We start from the raw sequence: 24,204 nt of genomic DNA on the forward strand, positions 1-24,204 counted from the left end.
TCTTGCTACTCTTTGCCTTTTCCAGTAATTTTTTTCCCTTTCATGGTTCTTTGCCCCCACCTTCTGAGCATCTGTAGTTGTCAACCTTATGTGGAGTTGTCGTGTTTGTTTTTTTTTTATGTTATTTATTTTGCAGAGGGAGAGAGAGCACAAGCAGGGGGAACAGCAGGCAGAGGGAGAGGGACAAGCAGGCTGGGATCATGACCTGAGCCAAAGGCAGATACTTACTTAACCTACTTAGCCACCCAGGCTAAGTAGGAGTATTTTAAAACTGTCTTTTTCTGAACTTTTTTGGCCCTAGGGCATTTGGTCCTGGATCCAACTGGCCACAGCACCCTGTCTGGGTTCGCTTACCAAGCTCTCGCAGATTCCCTGGCATCTTTTCCTCCATGTTAATGAGTGACCACTAGAAAAAAATATTGACACTTTTCGAGTGTTACTATCACTATTGTCCATACCATCTTTTCTTTCCTTCCTTTCTAAGTGTGGACTTTCTACTTGTAGGTATTGTATAGAGTTTATATAACTAGTGATTGTAAAAATATTTTTATGTCTCCTGAGTATAAAAATTATTTGAGTTTACTTATAAAGCAAAAAAAAGAACATTTTGAAACATAGTAAGAAAAAAATAGAAGGGTCTCCTTGAGCCTTTTAATCAGAGAAAACTAAATTCTTCCAGACTTTTTTATGCATATGTATATTTGTTGTTATACATATTAATTTTTTTACATATTAATTTTTTTAAAATGAGATCTTACTATGGGTACTATTCTATACCTGATTTTTCCCCACTTAATAATTAACTTATTTCCATATCAATAAATTTAGGTTTTTAAGCAACATTTTAAAGTAGCTACATAATTTTCCCTTATATGGACTTTAGTTTTCTAAGATGAATATTTAGATGGTTTGGAGTTTTTCAAGATAACGTATAACAATGCTGTAACAAATCCTTATATCCTTCTGATTATATTCTTAGGATATATTTCTAGAAATTGAATTTTCCATCAAATTTATTCTTTAAGAATTTTCATAGGTATGGGGCGCCTGGGTGGCTCAGCCAGTTAAGGATACAACTATTGATTTCAGCTCAGGTCATGATTTCATGGTTGTGGGATCAAGCCCCACATGGGCTCTGCCCCTCTCCCATTTGCCCCTCTCCCACTTGCCCCTCTCCCACGTAAAGAAAAGAATTTTCATAGGTATTGCCAAATTTTCCTCAGGAAAGGTCTCTCAGTGCCATCTCCCCTGACAATGTGTACAGATGCTTATTTTTGTACATCATTTCACTTTGCCAAAATGATAAGTCAAATACTTAAGTAAGCTATCATACTCTTTTTAAAAAGAATGAGTGGACTTTCCATTCTCCATGTCACCCCAGAAAATTAAGGTAGTGGTTTTCCAACTTTTTGGTTTTAGGACTCCTTGACACTGAAAAATTGTACCCCCAAGAGCTTTTGTTTATAGGGATCATAGTTATCAATATTTATGGAATTAGAAATTAAAACTAAGAAAAAATAAAAATATTTATTGTCATTTAAGAATAATAAATCCGTTGCATATTAGCATGAATATCATTTTTATTAAAAATATTTTCCAAAAGAAAAAAATTAATGAGAAGAGCAGCATAGTTTTACATTTTTGCAAATCTCCTTGGCTTAAGAGAAGATGACTGAAATCTTTTTCTTTTTTTTTTTTTTTTTTTAAGTATGCTTAACAGGGCGCCTGGGTGGCTTAGTCAGTTAAGCATCTGCCTTCAGTTCAGGTCATGATCCTGGGGTCCTGGGATTGAGTCCCATGTCAGGGAATAAGGGGGGAGTGAGTCCCTGATAGTGGGGAGTCTGCTTCTCCCGCCCCCTTTGCCCCCCACTCATGCTCACACTTTCTATCAAATAAATAAAATCTTTAAAAAAAATACACTTAAAATACAATGTTATATTAGTTTCAGATGTACAATGTATTGATTAACAATTCTGCACATTACTCAGTACCTACTGTGATAATTGTAGTTACCATCTTTCACCATGCAATGTTATTACAATATTATTGACTATATTTCTTATGCTGTACTTTTTGCCTCTGTGACTTATTTTATGACTGGAAGTTTGCACCTCTTAATCCTCTTACCTTTTTGACTGGATTCTTATGTTTGCTTCTGAATCGAGTCTGTTATTATATGTTGTTTTGATTTATGTATATGCAGAAAATCTTATCTCATGTAGAAATGTAGGTAGTTAGAAAGAGGAGAAGTACTTTAATAGTCTCTTAGGATGAATGTGAATATTTTCGGATACTACAGCAAATTCCAGTACATGGTAGTTTCTTAAGAGTTAATTGCAATTTAATACATAAAACCGTGTCAGTGAACTTTTCATACTGTTACATTAAAATCTGTTGGTTATCTTGCACTATGAATAGATCTTTTACCCAGGCATGATTTTGTGATATCATGTGTGTCATCTGGAAAATATTGGTTCACTGAGCTGTGCAGATCTTCCAAATGTTGACACATTTCACTATACCATATCAAAAATACCTTATTCTCATTGGAATAGTACTTAAGTGTCAGAAAGCTGTTAAGCTCACAGTGGTAGGCACAGGTTTTCTAGAATTCTAATTTTTTGCTTAAAAACTTGAATTTTATTAATGGCAACAAATGGCATCAGTTGTTTACCTGTCAGGTTTACTTTGTTTTTGAGAAAATGCTAAAGTTGAAATGGGGTTCCATGAAAACAATTTTTATTGCTTCATCAAGGATATGCTTAAGTGGCTTTTTCCCTCCTCTTCCTGTCATTGCATGGTTGGTGAAGAAAATAGTTACTACCTACAGTACAGTTTGGTGTGACTGCTTTGATTCAGATGAAGATGCCAGCAGTTTTATCCACCATTGCCTGTGTACCATCCATGCAACTGCCACCTCTGTAAAAAAGTCAAATAATAGTATGTTGATACTATTATGAAAATCATTCTAACCTTTTGCAGAACCCCTTAAAGTGTTTTGGGCCCAAGGGATCCCTGGGCCACATACTGAGAGCCTCTAGTCTAAGGAAATCATGGGAACCCATTCTCTTACCAGAGACTGATGTAGGAATAATCTGTGACCTCCAGTTCTGGCCAGTGAGATCTGAGAGCAAACCTGTTGAGGAGCTTGTGAGAAAATTTCCCCATCCCTAAAAAGAGACATAAGAAAGAAATGGTCCTTTTCTTCCTCTGGATGTTGCCATGTTAGTCGTGGTAGCTGAAACTGCTGCGACCATTTTATAACTGTCATAGGGAACCAGCCTTAGGATGAAGGTGATGCTGTGAAGAGCAGGGTGGAGAAATGGCAGGAACCCAGGTCCTTAGTAACGTCACAGAACTAAAGAAGAAACTATACCTAGGGGGCATGTGGGTGGCTCAGTGGTTGAGCATCTGCCTTTGGCTCAGGTCATGATCCTGGTGCTGGGATTGAGTCCCACTTTAGACTCCCTGCAGAGAGCCTGCTTCTCTCTCTGCCTGTGTCTCTGCCTCTCTCTCTGTGTATCTCATAAATAAATAAACAAAATCTTAAAAAAGAAAGAAAGAAAGAAAGAAAGAAAGAAAGAAAGAAAGAAAGAAAGAAAGAAAGAAACCATGCCTAGAACTTACTCAACCTCTGGACTTCCAGTTAGGAGAGATGATATTCTCTTATTATTTAAGCCAGTTTGGATAGGATCTTCTGTTACTTGCAGTTGAAAGTGTCCCTAAAAGACATTTCTTATTAGTGTGATGAATATTTTTAAGTGTTTGGTGGCCATTTGCATTTCTTCTGTGAATATTTGTTGATGGCATTGACACGTTTTATACTGAGGTCTTTTCTAAGTATTTCCTAAGCATCCTTAGTATTTTTTGAGCATTCCTTTATATATCAGTAGTAATACATTGTAGTGTTTTGCAGGTATCTCTACCAGGGTCTTTTGTAGCATATCTTCCCATACATTTTAATAAGCAATCTATTAGTCTCTTTCTTTCCTTTTTTCTTCATAGTTTTGGTATCATGTTCAAAAGGGTCTTTACCCCACTTTTTAGTAAGTATTCACCTATACTTTTTAGGCTTATTAAGGAGTATTTTTACATTAAAAACTTTAACTTATCTGGAAATTATTTTGGTGTTAGATGTAACATAGGCATATAACTTTATTCCTTCTAAGTAAATAGCCCTTTTTCGTTTTCTTTTTTTTTTAACGTTTTATTTTTTTACATAATCTCTATGCCCAACATTGGGTCCCAAACCTACAACCCTGAGATCAAGAGTCACATGCTTCACCAACTGAGCCAGCCAAGTGCCCCTTCCTTCCTCCCTCCCTCCTTCCCTCCCTCCACCCTTCCTTTCTTTCTTTCTTTTTTCTTTTCTTTTCTTTTCTTTTCTTTTCTTTCTTTTCTTTCCTTTCTTTCTTTCTCTCTCTCTCTCTCTCTCTCTCTCTCTCTCTCATAAGTTCCACATGTAATGAGCTCAAACCCACAACCCCAAGATCTGGAGTCACGTGCTCCTCTTACTGAACCAGCCAGCCTCCCTGATAACCCATTTTCTTAATACAGTTTTTTAAATAGTCCAGCTTAATCCACTGATTTGAAATACTAGCTTTATTACAAATGGAATTCTTACATACATTTTGACTAGTTTCTGGACTATCCATCCTGTTCCACTGCTTTGACTGTATATGCTGGCATTGTTGTAGACATGGTTAAGATACTTGCTTTATAATGAACTATAGTGTCTAGAAGGATAAGCACTTCCCTACCCCCTTAACCCAACCCCACCACAAGTAGCATCACTATTTCCTTTCCAGTATTTTCCTGGCACTTCTTGCATGTTTATTCTTCCAGATGAACTTTTATTTGTTCAAGTTCTTCAAAAATATTTTTGGAATTATGAGTGGGATTTCTTTAATTTTATGGATGATTTTGTTAAGAATTTGCATTTTTACAATATTGAATCTTTAGCTTCAGGAACTCATGTACTGTCTTCCTATTTATTAAAATTATCTTCCATGCCCCTCTGTAGAGTTGTATAGCTTTCTTTGTATGCGTCCTGTATATTTCTGGCTAAGTTTATTCCTAGGCATATCATGTTATTTTTGTTGTAATCATAAGAGGAATCTTTTCCCCTGTATATTTTCTACTTTTGCTATCTATATTAAAAAAAAAACTTAAAAAAAATTCAGCACATATTTCCAGATAGTTTTGGCTTCTTAAAAAAGAATAAGCACAAAGGATACTATCATTTGTGGTAGTACAGTATGTACTGTGTGAACTTGATTTATGAGGTATGACTGTTTCAGACTGTTTAAGGAAACAGAACATACCAGAAGCTATATCTCAATGAATATGATCTTTCCAAGCTGGTTATGATGGGAGTCCATACATTTATGGCAAAAAGAGCAATAGCGTATGCAAAAAAAAAAAAAAGGAATATTATCCTAAAGCAAAGAATGGGCCATCACTGAGGATATGAAAAAGAATCAATAAGCCCCAATCAGAGAAAGACAATTATTATATGGTTTCACTCATATGAGGAATATCAAACACCACAGAGGATCATAGGGGAAGGGAAGGAAAATGTAATGGGAAGAAATCAGAGAGGGAGACAAACCATGAAAGACTCATAATTATGGGAAAGAAACTGAGGTTTGCTGGAAGGGAGGAGGGTGGAGAGATGGGGTAACTGGGTGATAGGCATTAAGGAGGGCACATGATGTGATGAACACTGGGTATTACATGCAACTGATGAATAACTGAACTCTATATCTGAAACTAATAATGCACTATATGTTGGCTAATTGATTTTAAATTTAAAAAAATAAAAATTAAAAAAGAATAAGCCTGCTATGAGGACATTATCTGAAAATGGAATTTCAAAGATGTATATTATTGGAATACATAGTAATTTCTCAAAGTGACTTACTTGGAGGATCAACACTTATTTTGGTCCACAGGTCTACTTTTTAGTTAAACACCATCACTTTATAGATGCACCTTATGTTACCAGGTGGCAAAGAAATGGCTGGCAGGTTTTATGTGTTTTTTTGTTACTGTTATTGTTCTAAAAGAATCATCATTTAATCATACTGTTTTTGCATTAAATAAGATTCAAGTCGCCCCAGGCAGTATGGATTGGCAGTGTTTCAACTGTTGGGAAAATGGAATTTGCCAGTTTTCTAAGAACATCTAAAATAAACAAACAAATTTCTTTTCGTCTGCATTATGGATTAAAAAGCATGTGTGGGCTAGCCTGTATCTTAATCACCATTTAAAATATTTCCATAGAAAATGTGTTTCTGAGCTCTTAACAACTGACTTACAGATGATATTAGAAATAAGACCTTCTATAGGTTGGAGATTACTAAGGTTTCTCTACATGGTGTGATCCTTGGAGGTTAGAATGTGATATTCCCTTGTGATGCCTGGATGGCTCAGTCAGTAGAGCATGCAACTCTTGATCTCAGGGCTGTGAATCCAAGCCCCATGTTAGGTGTAGAGATTACTTAAAAATAAAGTCTTTTTAAAAAAAGGAATATAATATTCTCAATTATTTGTAAGTAACTTGCCGTGACATTATTATTCATTGGCTTTTGAAAATCAATCTTAAATGTATTGATTTTTTTAGTTTGTATAATTTCTTGGAATAAGGTTATTATATGTTTGGTTAAAGAATGTATTCTTTATTTCTTTGGGTGAGAAGCCTGGCTCCAGATCAGAATGCTATGTGTGATGTTTCAGGCCTGACCATAGGCAATTATAAGACTTTTCTTGGAAGGCCTCATAGGAAGAAGCTACCATTTCCACAGCCAGTGCATTGCAGTTTCCTGGAGGGATTGCAGTCAAAGCTCCCCTGGGCAGTCATGCACAATAATAAGGACTGCTGCTGAGATACTTGGTCCAGTTTAGCTCCCTAGCTCTTCTTCCCCTAACTCCGATTCTTGCCCATGGATCCATAAAAAGGCAGGAGTCAGGTTCCCCTTTCAGTGCTGCATCTACATGATCCTCACCCAGTGCCATTCCACAGGGAAAAATGGAACATTAGAGAGCTGGTGCTTTTCTTTGCCTCTTGCTTGCACTGTTGCAGTGAAGTAAAAGGCTTGACTGTTCCTAAAAAAAAAAAAAAAAAAAAAAAAGGCTTGACTGTTCCTTTTATTTTGGCTTGTTCTAATTCACCATCTCAATACCTGATTGCTCAACAGTGGGAGGTGGGAATGTTTTGTGTGATATATTTTTTTTCCTTTTCAAGCTTTAGTAGGTGCCATTTAGAAATGTTTCTGGAATTCACTGAATAATAATCTAACTTTACATTTGTGAAGCACTACATAGCTTATAATGTTCTGTGCAAGAATTTTGTAACTTAAGAATTATCTCCATTTTACAAATGAGCCAATAGGTTCAGGCAAAGTGACTTTTCTACAAGTCATGCTAATAGATTGTTGGACCATGACTTGAACTTGAGGCTGATTATAGCCTCAATCAGCACTTTATGCTCTGCTTCCCCATTTCACTGGTAAATTAGTCTTTTACCTTCTTGGGAAGTTGGGACTACTTTAAGACTGTTTATGTTAAGAAGCACAGTGGAAAGCTTGATGCTGTGGTGTTCATGAAGCCCTGGGGAAGTTGTAAGAAGAACCAGACTAATGATAACAATGGTGATATCAGCTAAAATTTACTGAGCACTTACCATGCACCCAGCACCATGTTACATATATATGTTACATAGGTCACCTTTTGTGACCTTCCTAAATCTCAAAATAATCCTATTAGCCACATTTTGAGGAAATCAAGACCAACAGAAGTTAAATATCATATCAGAGATTGTGTGGTAGTAAGTCACAGAACCTGGATTCAACTTAGTCCAAACTCTTTGCCTTTTCACCTAAAATTGCTTTCCAAGAAGGCTTGAGGTACAGGATGCCTGGGTGTTTCAGTGGTTGAGCATCTGCCTTCAGATCAGGGTGTGATCCCAGGGGTCCTGGGATCCAGTCCTGTGTCAGGTTCCCCTCAAGGAGCCTGCTTCTCCCTCTGCCTGTGTCTCTGCCTCTCTCTCTCTCTGTGTCTCTTTCATGAATAAATAAAATCTTAAAAAGAAGAAGGCTTGAGGTGATTCTGCCCTACTTTAGGGGTATTTCAGCTATTTTGAGGAGTAGGCGGAGAGTTCTCTGGAACAGAATCTCCTAATAATAGTATGTCTCAATATTGGAAAATGTAGGGATCCCTGGGTGGCGCGGCGGTTTGGCGCCTGCCTTTGGCCCAGGGCGTGATCCTGGAGATCCAGGATCCTGGAGACCCTGGATCGAATCCCACGTCGGGCTCCCGGTGCATGGAGCCTGCTTCTCCCTCTGCCTATGTCTCTGCCTCTCTCTCTCTCTCTCTGTGTGACTATCATAAATAAATAAAAATTAAAAAAAATTGTTTTAGGACCTCAGTTTGATAAACCCTGATTTTTTTTTTAATGTGTTTGTGGGTTTTTTGTTTTGTTTTTTAAGTGATCTCTACACCCAATACAGGGCTCAGGCTCAGAACTCCAAGATCAAGCAAGAGTTGAGTGTCTGCTGACTGAGCCAGCCAGGTGCCCCATATCCTGTTTTAATAGATGTGTCCAGTGGGAGATTGTTCCTGAAGAGCAAAGGGATGGAGATCTATTATCATGACCTTAAGAAGGTTAAAATGAGGTGGTGAATGGCAGTCCATGTTTCAGCTTTTGTCCATGCTAAAGTGTTTCTCTTTCATAGGTGTTTATAACCTTGTGGTTCTTTCTAGCCACACTTAAGAGCTTCTCATTCAAAGCAGGATTTCCTTCTCATTGTTACAGTGTTACTGTTTTTGTTACTAAGTGACATAGGTTAGCAAATTCAGAAGGCTTAATTACTCACCAGTATGTTCTATCTCTCTTCTCATCCCCTTCTTTCTTTCTTTTCTTTTTTAAGATTTTATTTTTAAGTAATCTCTATTCTCAACATGGTGCTCTAATTTACAATCTTGATATCAAGAGTTGTAGGCTCCACTGACTGAGCCATCCAGGTGCTCCCTCCGTTTCCCCTTGTTTCTGTTTAACCCAGACTTAAGCCACATCAGGTACATCAGCTGCACCCCACTTTCATCCCCCCTTTTCCTCTGTCCTCTTTATTTTTTATTTCTGGTAATTTTGGGCTTGCTTCATGGTCATCAGTTGTATTTCCCTCAATTCTGCCACCTTACATTACCACTACTTTTTGTACTACCAGCCTGGACAGGTCTAATATAGATAAAAACAAATATATTGCCCCCAGACTGCCAGATGGTAAAAGAAAATCCTATAGCAGGTCCATCCAGTTGCTTTTGGTTGCAAATAACAGAAAACTCAGATTGGCTTAAATAATTGACAGAATATATTGGCTTAATAACTGAAAAAGCCAGAAGTGGGATGGGCTTCAAATGAAACTCAATCCAGCTATTTTTTTTTTTAAGATTATTTATTTGTTCATGATAGACATAGAAAGAGAGAGAGAGGCAGAGACACAGGCAGAGGGAGAAGCAAGCTCCATGCCGGGAGCCCAACGTGGGACTCGATCCCAGGACTCCAGGATCGCGCCCTGGGCCAAAGGCAGGTGCTAAACCACTGACCCACCCAGGGATCCCCTCAATCCAGCTATTAACAATGGCACCTAACTTCCTTTTATCCTTTAAGTTTTCCTTCCTCAGAGTTAATTTCATCCTAAAGTTGTATCATCCTGAGGCCAGGCCCACTCAGGTCTCTAAGATGACTTTTGTTAGGTACTGAACTGTATCCCAACCTCCCAACCACCCCCCCCCGCACCCACCCTTACCCCTCCCCAATTTATATGTTGAAGCCCCAGTCCCTGGTGTGACCATACTTGGAGATAGGGCCTTTATGGAGGTAATAGAAGTTAAATGAGGTCATAATGGTAGGGCCCTAATCCAATAAAACTGTGTCCTTATAAGAAAAGAAAGAGACACCGAAGAGACATCTTATTCCACAGGCATGCAAGAGGGAAGGTCATGTGAGGACACAGCTGTCTATAAGTGAGCAAGTGATGCCTCGCCAGAAACCAACTTTGATCCTTGATCTTGAACTTTTAGCTTCCAATACTGTGAGAAAATAAATTTCTGTTGTTTAAATCATCCAGGCAGCCTGGAGCTAACTGGTAACAGCTTTCAGCAGCTTTAAGGCCTCATGCTTCCTCTTTCATGCATAGCAGGTACAAAGAAACCATCTTTGTCCCCAAATCTCTAGCAGTAGACTTAAGATGTGCTCTGTTGGACAGGCTTTTTAGTCACATACGTACCTCTAAATCACTCTGCCCATAGGTTTGGAATGTACTGATTGGTTTAGCATAGGTTAAATAGTCCATCTTTGGTTCTGGTCATGTCTCCATGTCTCTACAAACTCAAAGATCTCAAATCCATGAGCTATTAGTGGGGAGTGAGTGCTCAGGAGGCAACCAATAAGTGATTGCTAATTTGAGTTGCAACTTCAGATGGGCCAATTAGCTGTTAACATTCCTTTATTCAAATATTGTTTTCTTTTCTCTTTTTTTTTCCTCTGCTCTTCCTTTTCTCAAGTTCCCTACCTTGCAGCCTCTTACTTTGCACAAAGAAGAGAACATTGGGAAAGGACTCACTGAACAGTCTTCCCTTCCATTACAAACTCACCTGTTCTCACTCACAAGAGAATGAGATTGCTCTTGACACCTTACATGGTTAACACGTTTTTGGTGTACTTATTTCCCTTCTCTTCTTCCCATTTCTTAAAACTTGTTTGTCAACAGTCCATCTCTTTCCAGTATTTTCAATCTATTTTTTCAACATTGAGTTTTCTCTTATTCTACAAAAAAATACTCAAGATTCTTTGCATCTTAACAAATATTATTATTTGATGAGGCAACACCTCAGGATGTGATCCAATTTGTCTTTTCCTTTCCATTGCCTATCATAGTCCTCTACGTTCACTACCTCCTCTACCCCATTGACCTGCTTATTCCTCAACTCTGCCTTCTGCTGACACAGCCAGAATCAAAACACCTGTGACTTCCTGTCTACCACCTGTAAACCAGTGACTTGTCTCCCAAATCTACATCTCTAGCACCTACCAATTACCTAAATTGCCAACTACTTATTGTCAATGTCCATTTAAATACATTGTGAGAAAAAAAAATACATTGTGAGATCATTAAAATTTGTCATGTGCAAGCTGAACTTTTTTAAGATTTATTTATTTGAGAGAGAGAAAGAGAGAATGCAGCAGGGAGGAGCAGAGTCTGAAACAGACTCTGTACTAGGTGCAGAGCCTGGTGTGGGACTCTGTCTTATAGCCCTGAGGTCATGACCTGAGCTGAAACCAAGAGTTGGACGCTTAACTAACTGCAACACCCAGGTGCCCTGCAAACTGAACTTATGATCCTCTCTTCCCTACCACCATCCCATCATTATCTACATTTTTTCTGAACTTTGTCTTGAATAATCTCATCCTCTACTCAGCTACCCAAGCTAAAAATCTTCTTTCATGTTTGGCTTCAGCCTGCATATTTGGCTTCAGCCTGCTTTCATATCTAGTCATTTCAAAAGAATCTATTGATTCTGCCTCTAAAGTGTGTCTTGACTTGGCCCCTTCCTTGATTCTCATGAAATTGTCTTCTCTGGCTCCCATGATGTCTGACAAATTCTTATTATATGGAGCTCTCCTTTAATCAGTTCTGTATAGGAGTGGTTCTCAATACTTGATGTGCACCAGGATCACATGTGAAGATTTTAAAAGCTATGCATGCACAGGCCCAGAGCTTTGATTTTCTCTGGTCTGGTATAGGACTCCATGTTTGGTGGTATAAAACCATCATAACAATTTTTATAAAATACAAATCTGTTCATGTTGCTCACCTGTTTAAAACTCTTCAGTTGTTGTCAACGCCTATAGAACTTGCCTAGGGGTGTCTGGGTAATGTAGTTGGTTGAGCCTCCAACTCTTAGTTTTGACTGGGGTTGTGATCTCAGGGTCATAGAATTGAGCCTCCCACCACTCATCCCTCGGGCTCTGTGTTCAGCATGGAGTCTGCTTGAGACTCTCTCTCTCTCACTCTGTCCCTCCCCTCTGCCCTTCCCTCCTGAGTGCTCTCTCTCTCTTTCAAGTAAATAAATAAATCTTTAAAAAAAAAAAAAGGCACCTGGGTGGCTCAGTCGGTTAAGTATCTGCCTTTTGGCTCAGGTCATGATCCTGGGGTCCTGGGTTTAAGCCCCACATCAGGTTTTCTCTCCCTCCCCCTCTGCCTGCCTCTCTGCTTACTTGTGCGTTTGCGTGTGCTCTGTCTCTCTCTCTCTCTCAAATAAATAAATAAAATCTTAAAAAAAAAGAAAGAAGGAAAAATAGACATTCAAATTGCTTAATTTGTTATAAAGATTCCTTGCTATCTGTCTCTGGCCTATATTTCCAGTCTTATAAATACCTCCCCACCCCTACCTGTCCTTCACATTATAGGCTATAAGCATACAAAGTTAATTTTTTATATATACTTTTAATTTTAAAACAGTTTTAGCTTATAGAAAAATTGTGGAAATACTATAGCTACCATACACTCCAACTGAGTTTCTCATATTACTACCATCTTATATTAGTATGATATATATATATATATATCATACTTTTATATATATATAAAACAATCAGTGAGCCAATATTGATACATTTCTAAAGTACATGGCTTACTCAGATTTCCTTAGTTTTCACCTAATATCCCTTTTCTGTTCCAAGATCTCAGTCAGGACACCACATTTTACTTTTTTATTTTAAAGATTTATTTATTTACTTGAGAGAGAAAGGAGAGAGTATGAGCAGGGGGTGGGGCAGAGGGAGAGGGAATCCCAAGCTGAACTCCATGTGGAGCTGGAACCTAACTGGGAGGCTCCATCCCAGAACCCTGAGACCACAGCCTGAGCCAAAGGATGCCCAACCAACTGCACCACCCCAGGCACCCCAATTACCTCATTGCATTTAGTTGTCATGTTTCTTTTGGTTCCTCTTTGCCCTGACAGTTTCTCAGATTAACTTGCTTTTTGATGACTTTGACAGTTTTGAGGAGTACAGTTTTTTTATATTTTATAGAATGTTCCAAAATTGGGGTTTGTCTGATGTTTTTCTTATGATTAGACTGAGGTTACGGGCTTGGGAGAAGAAGAACACAGAGGCAAAGTGCTATTCTCATTACATCATACTGAGAATACATGCTGTCAACATGACATCCACTGTTGATATTAACTTTGATCACCTGGGGATGCCTGGGTGGCTCAGCGGTTGAGCGTCTGCCTTTGGCTCAGGGCATGATCCTGGAGTCCTGGGATCGAGTCCCACATCAGGTTCCCTACATGGAGCCGGCTTCTCTCTCTGCCTGGGTCTCTGCCTCTGTGTGTGTTTGTCTCTCTCTCATGAATAAATAAATAAAATCTTTTAAAAAAAAAACTTTGATCACCTGACTGAGGTAGTGTGTAGCCCACACTTAACGGAATGAGAAGTTATGGTCCACCTCCTTTAGGGTAGAATATCTACATAAATTATTTGGAATTCTTCTGCATGGGAGATTTGTCTCCTTTCTTTCATTTATTATTTATTCAGTCAATCATTTATATTCACATGAACATACAGATATTTGTTTTGTTTGGGGGGTTATGAGCCAAAACTATTTTGTTGCTCAAAATGTTTCAGCTTTGGCCATGAGGAGCTCTTTCAATCAGCTCATGTGTCCCTTTGACATACCTCTGTCATTGTGGGGTTTGGGTTTTGTTTGTTTGATTTTCTTTTTGAGCACTTCCTTACTTTCTGGCACTAAAGGATACTACAGGTTCATCTTGTATATTCCCTGCCTCAGTCCTAGCAGCAGTAATTTTTCCAAAGAGCCCTAGTTCCTTTTGTTAGACAATGGTATTAGAAACCAAGATCTAGTTGCTTGATGTGCTTACTGCTACTGGGATGTGATTGCTTCTAGGCCTTCTCAGCAGAGTAAGGAAATATATGTGTGTATACTAACTTGTGTATATTCATATCTACAAATATTTCTACATGTAATATCTGTATTTATACTAAGCTAAACATTAGTTCATACTGATGATTCTGATTCTAATCTATTATCGTGTGGATCATTCCAACATTATCCCCTCATTTGTTTGTAAACTTCCACTCTCAGTGAGAAACTCAGTTCCCAACCATCTACTATCCGTTTCTTAATTGTTCAGTTCTGGTATATTTTTATAGTGGTTTCAGAATTGTTAACCCCTTTTCAACTGGAATGCAGTGCTTATTACACTTCTTCTTGCCTTTAGTCTTAAAGACTTTAACTCATTTTTAAAGTTACTTTAGTTAGTATCTTTTTCCAAATTACTTTTTATTTCCTGGGCATAGCATATGCTTTCACATTTCTTTGTCTTTAATTGTGTCAGTCCCTCGCCTGAGATACCCTGGTTTTTGTCCTTATCTCCTTGGAATATTGCCACTCATTCCTCTACACCTAGCACAGATTTTGCCTCCACCAGGAAACTTTCCCTGGCCACTACCAGTAGACTTCAATCATTCACTCCTCCATGCTTTAATAGTACCATGTACTCACCTCTGCCACACATGTATCAGGACTTTTTCTTTGCCATTCATTCTTCTTCACTTGAGGAAGAATGAATGGTAAGTTTCTTGAGGACAGAAACCAAATGGATTTGTCGCTGGATTCCCAGGACTTAATACTAGTGCATATTGTATGTTAGAACCCTCTTAGATGAAAAATAACAGAAAATTTAGTAGTAGCTAAAATAATATAAGGATTTCTTTTTTTTTTTTTTTTAAGATTTAAAAAATTTATTCATGAGAGACACAGAGAGAGAGAGGTAGAGACACAGGCAGAGAGAGAAGCAGGCTCCATGCAGGGAGCCCGATGTGGGACTTGATCCTGGGACTCCAGGATCACACTCTGGGCCAAAGGCAGGCGCTCAACCGCTGAGCCACCCAGGCATCCCAAGGGTTTATTTTTCTTACCTAGAAAAAACTCCAGAGGGAAGGTGATAATTACCATTGGTTTACCTATTCAGTGATGCCATCAAGAATCAGACCCTTTTCCTCCTGTATTGTATTCTCTTCTATTGTATTGTATCTAAGTTTAGGAAAGAGGTAGGGTAAGTTTGTGCCAGCAGGCTATCCTCTGGCTCCTTTCCCTCCATAGGGAAGCAAAGACTTCAGCCCCTTAGCAGACTTCTGTCAGCCAGAACTTGGTACTTTGTCCACTGCAGCTGCAAGAAAAATTGGGAAGCTGAGTTTTTAGGAAGACAAATCTTTTGAATGAGAACAAGATGTTGAAATAATCACAAATGCTCCAAGTAATCACAAGACCGCAAGGAAACCAGGGATCTGTTTCCTATTGGATAAAAGGCCTGAGGAAAGACAGAGGACCAGTCCAAGAAGACTCTCCAAGACAAGAGGGAAAAATGAGTGATCCCAGTGGGAGCAGCACCTCACTATTATAGGTAGAAAGCATAGGTTCATCTGTTGAGGAATGTAACATGCTCTGGCCACCCACTCTAAAATCATAGAGAATTCCATATTGCTCTGGAGACTTCAGCTTGTCTTCTTGTGTAGAAATCATACCATTCCTGTGAATTTTACTTTTGTTTCTTGGCCTCTTTTCTAACTATCATGCTTCCTGTGGTTTTGCAGTCAAAATTTTCCCTGACAGTCCATGGTACAGTTTGCCTTGGCTTTTTGCAAATTATAAGAGTTGTAGTTCTTTAAAATAGAATACACAGTGCTATCACTTCTGCCTACCTAAATTCCATGTTCTTTTGAAATTATTTTCATTTGGACACCTATGCTCACTAATTCTATATTTCATATTCTTTATATCTAACAACAATTTATGATTTAAATTTTTTATAATATTCCATTTTGTAACAGTGCAGCCTTATTAGTCCAAAACATGACTAGGTAAATCCTGCATACAGGTACAAGTACCTCCTGCCATCTAGTATACCTGGGGATAGAGACATTTGCAATGAACAGGAAAGAAGAAGTCTCGTTAAGGGATGAACTACATTAATCTCATCCACGTGCCCTTTTTTTTTTTTTTAACTAAAACTTATAAGAACTGATAGCATATAAAGTATGCATGTAGGGGTGCCTGGATGGCTCAGTCCAAAGCAGCTACCTTCAGCTTTGGTTGTGATCCCAGGGTCCTGGGATCAAGCCCCACATCAGGCTCCCTGCTCAGTGGAGAGCCTGTTTCTCCCTCTCCCTCTGCTGTTCCCTCTGCTTGTGCTCACTCTCTTTGTCAAATAAATAAATAAAATCTTAAAAAAATAAATAAATAAAGTATGCATGTAACTTAGTACTCTTTCTCTACGCACCAAATCTGATTAATGCCTCCAGAAGTTACTACAGTGCACACAAATGTGAAATGCCAGGTGGATGAAGTAGAACAGATTTCATTCTAATCCAGCATCATGATTTTGGAAACAACTTACAGAGTAATTAGAATAGTATATCCTTCAGATATTTAGGATTGAGGCTGCTTTGAGATGGGTTGACATGAAATCCTTAAAGAAATAACTCATGAGTCCCAATAGCCTCTAGTGAGTACATGGTGTGGCCACCTTTATGGGTGGTCATGGTGAGCAGACACTAAGCATGAGCTTTCCATTTTGAAGCTGCCGAGTGACCGATGTCATAGTGTGATCAAAGTGCTCTGCAAATACTTACTGTAATTATTGTTGTTGTTCTGTTCTTGCTAATAGCCTTATTTATACCCTGAAATTATAATCATCCAAAGAAAGATGAAAACAAGATGTATGCGTTTTCTGAGCTGTTTGCCTCACAGATGGTCACCCTTGGAGCTCTCCGAAATTGCCAGGGTTAATTGAAGTTTCAGTCTTCACTGCAGTGTAGTTGATACTTAAGTGTTTCTTACCTGTAGGCTTTCACTATCCAAAAACAGTATAACAATAGCACTTTAATTTGCTCTCATTAATGCTAGCCTCTCAGGTAATGTTAGTGCAGTTTTACCTAGATGATGTTTGTTCCTCTGAATGAAACCTTTGTACCAGCTTCCAGCTGAGAAGAAAAGCTAAACAGTTACAAAGATAAAAACACAAATGTCTCACAAATTTATTTATTTAAAAGATGCTCAGAACCTAGGAAACATCAAAGGGGAGTTAACTTTTAAATGAAGAGCAGACATTTAGTGTGTGATTAACAGTGGTTTCTTTCCCTGAGATTTCAGTGAGCTGAGACAACTGGGAATCATTCTTGGGGAGCCAAATAAATAGTTTTTGCTCAGAGCCAGCTGACTGCTCCAAGGATAATTGTTATAGACTCACACAAACAACAGTACTACTTGCTCTTGTTCTTTGGTGCTCTTCTAGTAGTATTGAGATGTGAAAAAGCAGTCTTTAAAAAAAAAAAAAAGATTTTGTTTATTTATTCATGAGGGGGGATGGACACACACACACACACACACACACACACACAGAGGCAGAGACACAGGCAGAGGGAGAAACAGGCTCCATGGAGGGATCCTGACATGGGACTCGATCCTGGGTCCCTAGGATCAGACCCTGGGCTGAGGGCAGCGCTAAACCACTGAACCACCCAGGCTGCCCAGTGAAAAAGGAGTCTTAGGATCAAGCTCAGGATAGTAGAATGGAAGTAAGTCCTTTTTTGCTTTTACTCCTTAGCTATGTAAAAGTAGAAGACCAGTATTAAATAAAATGTCCCATTATTTAGGTGATGCAAGAGCACTTTGTCTCTTGAGATTCGAATACTGGAAAAAGAATAACTATGCTTTCCTAAATCTGGGGACTATTGACTGACTCCCATTGGCATTGCTTGCTATTTAATTAAGGTCCAAGAGAAGAAAAATGAAGTGGGTGAAGGGAGAGAAAGAATTCTTGGTCTCCTTAAATCAGTTACAGCAAATTAGCAACTTCAGCCAAGACTAGAGAATCAGAGCTATGAGCCTTCTTGTATGTGTGGTGTACAAAAATGGAAGGCAAATGGATGAATTGTATGTATGTGAATAACAAAGATGTAAAAAGAAAGCTAAAGAAAAAAGGTAGAGTGTGAACTCTCCAGGTAGACTGATTGGGTTCAAATTAAAGTATCATCAGTTGTGGGTTGAGTGACCTTAAGCATGTTAGTTTATGTCAGCCTGTATGGATTTTTCCTCTGTAATGTGGGTATAAAAATAGTACCCCTTTATAGGGAAATCAAGGTTACATAAGATAATACTAAAAAAAAAAAAGATAATACTTGTAAAGTGCTTAGAATAGGGCCTCACAGGAGCACCCGGGTGGTGCAGTCATTTAAGCATCTGACTCTTGATTTCAGCTCAGGTCATGAATTCAGGGTTGTGACATAGAGCCCCATGTGGTGCTCTGTGCTGGGCATGGAGCAGACTTAGGATTCTCTTCTCCCTTTCCCTTTGTCCTCACCCTGAAATGAAGAAAAAAAAAAAAATAGGGCCTCATACATGGCTAATACTTGACTTCTTTGTTAGTTGAGATTTATATGAAAGATAAATTGGGATTGGGCTTTTTCTTCTTTAAAGACTTTTTCAGTTTTCAAAATTTAGTATGAAGTATTTCCTTCAACTGAAAAATTATCCTTTTTATTTAAAATATACTTAAAACTATTATCCTGCAAAAATTAGATTTGTAGTTACTTAAACATTTTTTACATATTTGTAATGTGAAATATCCTTGTACATATTCTGGTAGAACATGGTATAGTTTGTTGGTATGGTAAGACAGATAGGTGAATCATTGTGAAAAGATAATCCATTTTAGTAGAAAGCAAAGCATCTAGCCAAAATTTGAAAATACAACAGAGATCTCTTCCTCATAAGGCAACCTCCTATACCAAGGGCTGCTTCTTTTGCTACGCACACTGTGGTGGTAATGATGAGCCCAGAAAAGTAGTATTAAAACCATCTTCTCCTCAGCTTGTCATACTGTATGTGGAACCTGACTCGTTACGTATATTTGCGCTTTTTTTTCACATTCTAAAATAGGGGCACACTTAGCTATATCTAAGCTAGTAGGAAATCTGTCCGTATTTCATGGCATACTTCTGTATACTTAGAATTAATAAATATAGCTAATGTTACTGATAATGAAATTCTGTCACTCTGATATTTGTATGAGCTTCAGTTCTTTTCTGAATCTCTTCCTTTGTGATTTTTTGTAGCCAATTAATTATTCATGACCGAGTCATGGCATTGAAATCTCAGAGGGCCATTGTCCTAAAGTCATGCTCATTCTGTTTCATTTTGACCTTGACAGGACTTGATAAGAAGAACCACTATAGGATGATGAGCTGCAGTTGGGAAGCTATAAGCAAAGTAAGTAAAAGAAATACCATTTGAGGGCAGCCCTGGTGGCGCAGTGGTTTAGTGCCACCTGCAGCCCAGGGTGTGATCCTGGAGACCCAGGATCAAGTCCCACGTCAGGCTCCCTGCATGGAGCCTGCCTCTCCCTCTGCCTGTGTTTCTGCCTCTCTCTCTGTGTCTCTCATGAATAAATAAATAAAATCTTAAAAAAAAAAAAAAAGGAAAGAAAGAAATACCATTTGATTGTATGGACTGGAATTTGAAATGGTAGAATTAGTCTGAGCTAAGTTAGATGAAGGATGAGGGCCACAAAACTCTTTGGGTGCTTCCAACAGTAAATAAAAACTTTCCAAATACCAAATAAGGATTTGTGGAGACTTTTTGTTACCCTCATTTTTCTCTGCTTTGAACTGAAGGAACTTGAACTAAATATCAGCCTTAGCAATTAAAGCACACTAAAACATGCCTAGAAGACTCTTACCTAGGTTTCTCCCTTTTAGATATCCTCCAGTTTTATTTCTGACAAACACTTGTTAACTTGAAACTATAATGAGAAGCCTGTGAGGAAAAACTGCATTGTGACCATCTGGTCAATATTCATTACCTTTACATCATACAATTTTACTACTTATCTGGGTTATGTTGGCCTTATGAAACAAAATGATAAGTGTTCTCTTCTCTGTTTTCTGTAAGATGGGTGTTATTTCTTCCTTAAGTGTTTGATATTCACTAGTGAAGCCATTGGGGCTTGCAGTTTTCTTTGTAGGCAGGTTTTTTTATTTATTTCATTTTTATTGTGAAATATACATAAAAGTTACCATTTTAGCCTTTTTCAAGTATATAGTTGAGTGGCATTAAGTATATTCACATTTTTTTTTATTTATTTATGATAGTCACAGAGAGAGAGAGAGAGAGGCAGAGACACAGGCAGAGGGAGAAGCAGGCTCCATGCACCGGGAGCCCGATGTGGGATTCGATCCCGGGTCTCCAGGATCGGGCCCTGGGCCAAAGGCAGGCACCAAACCGCTGCGCCACCCAGGGATCCCCACATTTTTAAATAAATATCACAACTATCCATCTCTAGAACTTTTTCATTTTCCCCAACTAAAGCTCTGTACCCATTAAACATTTAACTTCCCATTCTCCTTTCCTGGCAGCCTACCACCTTCTATTTTCTGCCTCTATGAATTTATGACTACTCTAGGAACTTCATACAGGAAGAATGATACAACATTTTTCCTTTTATGATTCGCTTATTTCACTTAGCATAATGTCTTCAAGGCTCATCCATGTTGTAGCATGTGTCAAAATTCCCCTCTTTTTAAAGGCTGAATAATATTCCATATTACATATATGTCATTTTGTTTACTTATCTTTTAGTGGACATTCAGGTTGCTTCCACCTTTTGTCGATTGTGAATAATGTTGCTGTAAACATGGTATACAAATATCTCTTCATGTCCCTCCTTTTACTTATTTTGGATATATACCCAGAAGAAGAATTGCTGAACTGCATGGTAATTCCATGTTTACTATTTTGGGGAATTGTCAGACTCTTTTCCACAGCACCTGCACCATTTTACATTTCATTCAGCAATGCACAATGGTTCTAATTTTTCTACATCCTCACCAATACATTTTTTTTAAAGTAGTAGCCATCCTAATGGATGTGATGTCTGTTTTGCTTTTAATTACAAGTTTAACTTATTTAATAAATTTAGGACTATTTGAATTTTTTTCTTGTGCTGTTTTCATAAGTAATTATTGGTAAATTGTGGTTTTGATGGCATTTATCCCTTCTAATAAATGAAATAAAATTTTTCACAATACCTCCTTATTAGCTTTTCAATGTCTGTAGGGTCTGTGGTGATGTCTCCTCTTTTTTTCCTGTTATTAGAAGTTTGTTTTTTCTGAAACACGAGTATTTGATACCAGTCTTGCCAGAGGCTTATTAGTTTTATTAATCTTTTCAGAGAATCAGCTTTGGCTTTGATTTTCCCTGTTTTGTCCATTTTCTATTTCATTTATTTCTGCCTTTAGTTTCTTTTATTTCCTTCTTTCTAATTACTTTGCATTCCATTTACAATTTTTCTAGCTTCTTTTTTTCTTAAGATGTTACTTATTTGGGAGAAAGAGACAGAGATAACAACAGAGATAGCGAGAGAGAGAGAGCATGAGCAGAGAGGAGGGGGAGAAGCAGGTTTCCCTCTGAGCAGGGAGCCCAAAGCAGGGCTTGATACTAGGACCCTGGGATCATGACCTGAGCCAAAGGCAGACACTTAACCGACTGAGCCACCCAGGTGCCCCTATTTTTCTAGCTTCTTAAGATTGAAACTGGATCATTGATTTGAGATCTTTCTTCTTTTCTGAAAGAAACATTTAAATCTATCAGTTTCCTCTAAACATTGCTCTAGCTGCTTCCCATAAATTTTGATAGTTTAAGATTTCATTGTTACTTAGTTCAACATATTTTCTAATTTACCTTAAGATTTACTAACTCATATAAATCTGACCTATAGATTATTTAGAAGTGTTTTGCTTGATTTCTAAATATTTAGGAACTTTCTAGATACTATTAAAGTTTAGATAAAAAAGCAAAAGGCAACATTATGCTCCTATAAGAGAAGAAGCACTTTAATTTTTTTTTTAAAGAGAAGCACTTTATTTTTATTTATTTATTTTTTTAAGATTTTATTTATTTATTCACGAGAGACACAGAGAGAGAGAGAGAGAGGCAGAGACACAGACAGAGGGACACATGCAGGGAGCCTGACATGGGACTCGATCCCTGGTCTCCAGGATCAGGCCCTCGGCTGAAGGCAGCGCTGAACTGTTGAGCTACCGGGGCTGCCTCAAAGTTTAAAGATCTAGTTGGCTTTGTTAACTAATTCACAAATTGGGCAGCATCCCATCAAGCGAGTAGAGAAGAGCTCCAGGGGGCTACAGAAAGGAAAAGTTTTTTAAAGGTAAAGAGGGAGTGGAAAAAAGAAAATTATTAGCAAAGAATCCATTGTTTTAGGCAAGGTTGCCCTCCTTAAGAGGAACTGAAAGGTCAGTCCCTAGTGCAAACCAGGAAATTCTCATGTTGACTGGTTAAAGGTTACATTCCTGGGGGGTTAAAACTGCAGTTAGGTTAGATATTAAGTCGTGTTCTACTGACTTGGGGTCTTAACCTAAGCAACACTGTTTTCGGCCTGTGGTTTTGTTTTTAACATTGTTAATATAGCTCCATCAGTTTTCTCATGCTGCATTTGTTTCATATCTCTTTGTTTTAAAGTGCTTCTCTTATAGACAGTATATGACTAGGTCTTGCTTTTTCATATAAATGGACAGTCTGTGTCTTTTAATTCGACTCCATTTACATTTAATGTAATTACTTATATAGTTGGGTTTAAATATGCCATCCTAGTATTTGTTTTCTAACTGTCCTGTTCATTTTTAGTTTCTCTGTGCTTCCTTTTCTGTCTTCTTCTGGGTGAATGGAATATTTTTAGCAATACTTCTTTATTTCAAATAAAAAAACTACTTATTTATACAGTTTCATTATGCAAATAGTAACCTATGGCAAATATTATCAAATATCTGTGGCAGAAATCAACTTTCTTTACCAGAATTCTATTTGGGGTTGACCCTGCCTATCTCTTCTTTTCCCATCACAAAATTGAGCCATGACCTTGTAGACATTAAGCTAACATGATAGTCATAACATAAAGCATACACCTTTAAATTGTGATCAGTGTAACTGGATTACTGCCTGCATCCTGTCACACTCTTCTGTCACTTCCTTCTTCTACACTGTAAGGATCTTAGGAGCTACCCTGAAAAATATGAAGTAGTTTCCTTCTCATTAAATTTATGTTGGACAAGTATCATTTTTGTATTATCAATCAAACAATTAATTCACAAGCAACTTGGTGCTTAGAAGCGCCAATTTGGTTGAGAAGACATTTATATAACTTTATTATGTGTTTTTCTATAATGTATTTGTTATATAAATGTGTCATTTATATAACAAAAAAGACAAAGAACAATGCAAGGCTGTATGTGACTGTTACGGATAATTTAAAAATGAGGTAAGGTGTTTTTGGAGTTAATTAGAAAAACAGCTGCCTAAACAGCTGCCTGTGGAGAATCTTGATTGTTTATGGTGAGAGAAACTCATATCTTCTTTTTCCCTGTCTTCCTCTTCTCTGTATAGATAGAGATAAGTATCACATGATTATTTGAAGATTAAAATTTTGTTTTGACTTGGCTTTCCTGGGTGGAAAACATTTACATCATTTTATACTTTTGAGCATGAATTGTCTCTTTCTAGGTATAATCAGTTTCTGCTCTTCAGCATACAGATTTTATGAATAATATTCATTGCAGAAAGAGAGCTCTAAAAATAATTGTGCAGGTAGGGTTTTGTTAGTCTTCCATGGAACACAAGCAGGAGAAAAGAACAAAGGCATATCAGAGGAAAGGTAGTAGTAGGCAGAGCATTTAATCTCATTTGCCTCCACCAAAGAGCTTGCACTTAGCAGAGCAGGAAAAACAAACAAGAAACAGGAGATCTGCACTAGCTATTCAGTGTTTTGTTTCTCATCACTGTTAGTCACATTTGAATGGAACCATTATGGCCTTTTTGGTGTATAACTAGGCCTTTTTTTTCCTCCAAAAGAAAAATCTTGAATTTTACGTTTAAAAGCACAATGAGATGTTTTTGACATTCTGCAGTTTGTTTTGGAAATCACAGCCTTAAAGTCCATTGCCTTTCAGTAAGTTGATAAAGGATGTACATACAATACACGTCATTTTTACAGAAAATAGTACCTAGATAGTCTATAATGTGCATTATGTATACATACCTTTTAACA

General features: G+C 37.8%; 1 protein-coding gene across 9 annotated transcripts in view; it reads left to right on the forward strand.

The window, feature by feature from the left end:
• METTL8 (methyltransferase 8, methylcytidine) overlaps positions 1-24,204 on the forward strand; it is an 87,935-nt gene that overhangs the window by 11,619 nt on the left and 52,112 nt on the right. For 6 of the 9 annotated variants that reach the window (XR_008662135.1, XR_008662136.1, XM_055307906.1 and 3 more), the window contains one exon: positions 19,300-19,358. The exons of 2 other annotated variants lie outside the window; for them this stretch is intronic. Coding sequence is in view for 4 of the 7 variants with exons in the window: in XM_055307906.1 (XP_055163881.1) it covers positions 19,326-19,358 (33 nt within the window). In the remaining 3 variants the exon portion in view is untranslated. Of the gene's footprint in view, positions 1-19,298; positions 19,359-24,204 lie in introns of those variants that run through there. One more of the 9 variants, XM_055307910.1, reaches the window with a different exon arrangement.

Source organism: Nyctereutes procyonoides, unplaced genomic scaffold, assembly GCF_905146905.1.
Source record: "Nyctereutes procyonoides isolate TBG_1078 unplaced genomic scaffold, NYPRO_anot_genome, whole genome shotgun sequence".
Taxonomy (NCBI): domain Eukaryota; kingdom Metazoa; phylum Chordata; class Mammalia; order Carnivora; family Canidae; genus Nyctereutes; species Nyctereutes procyonoides.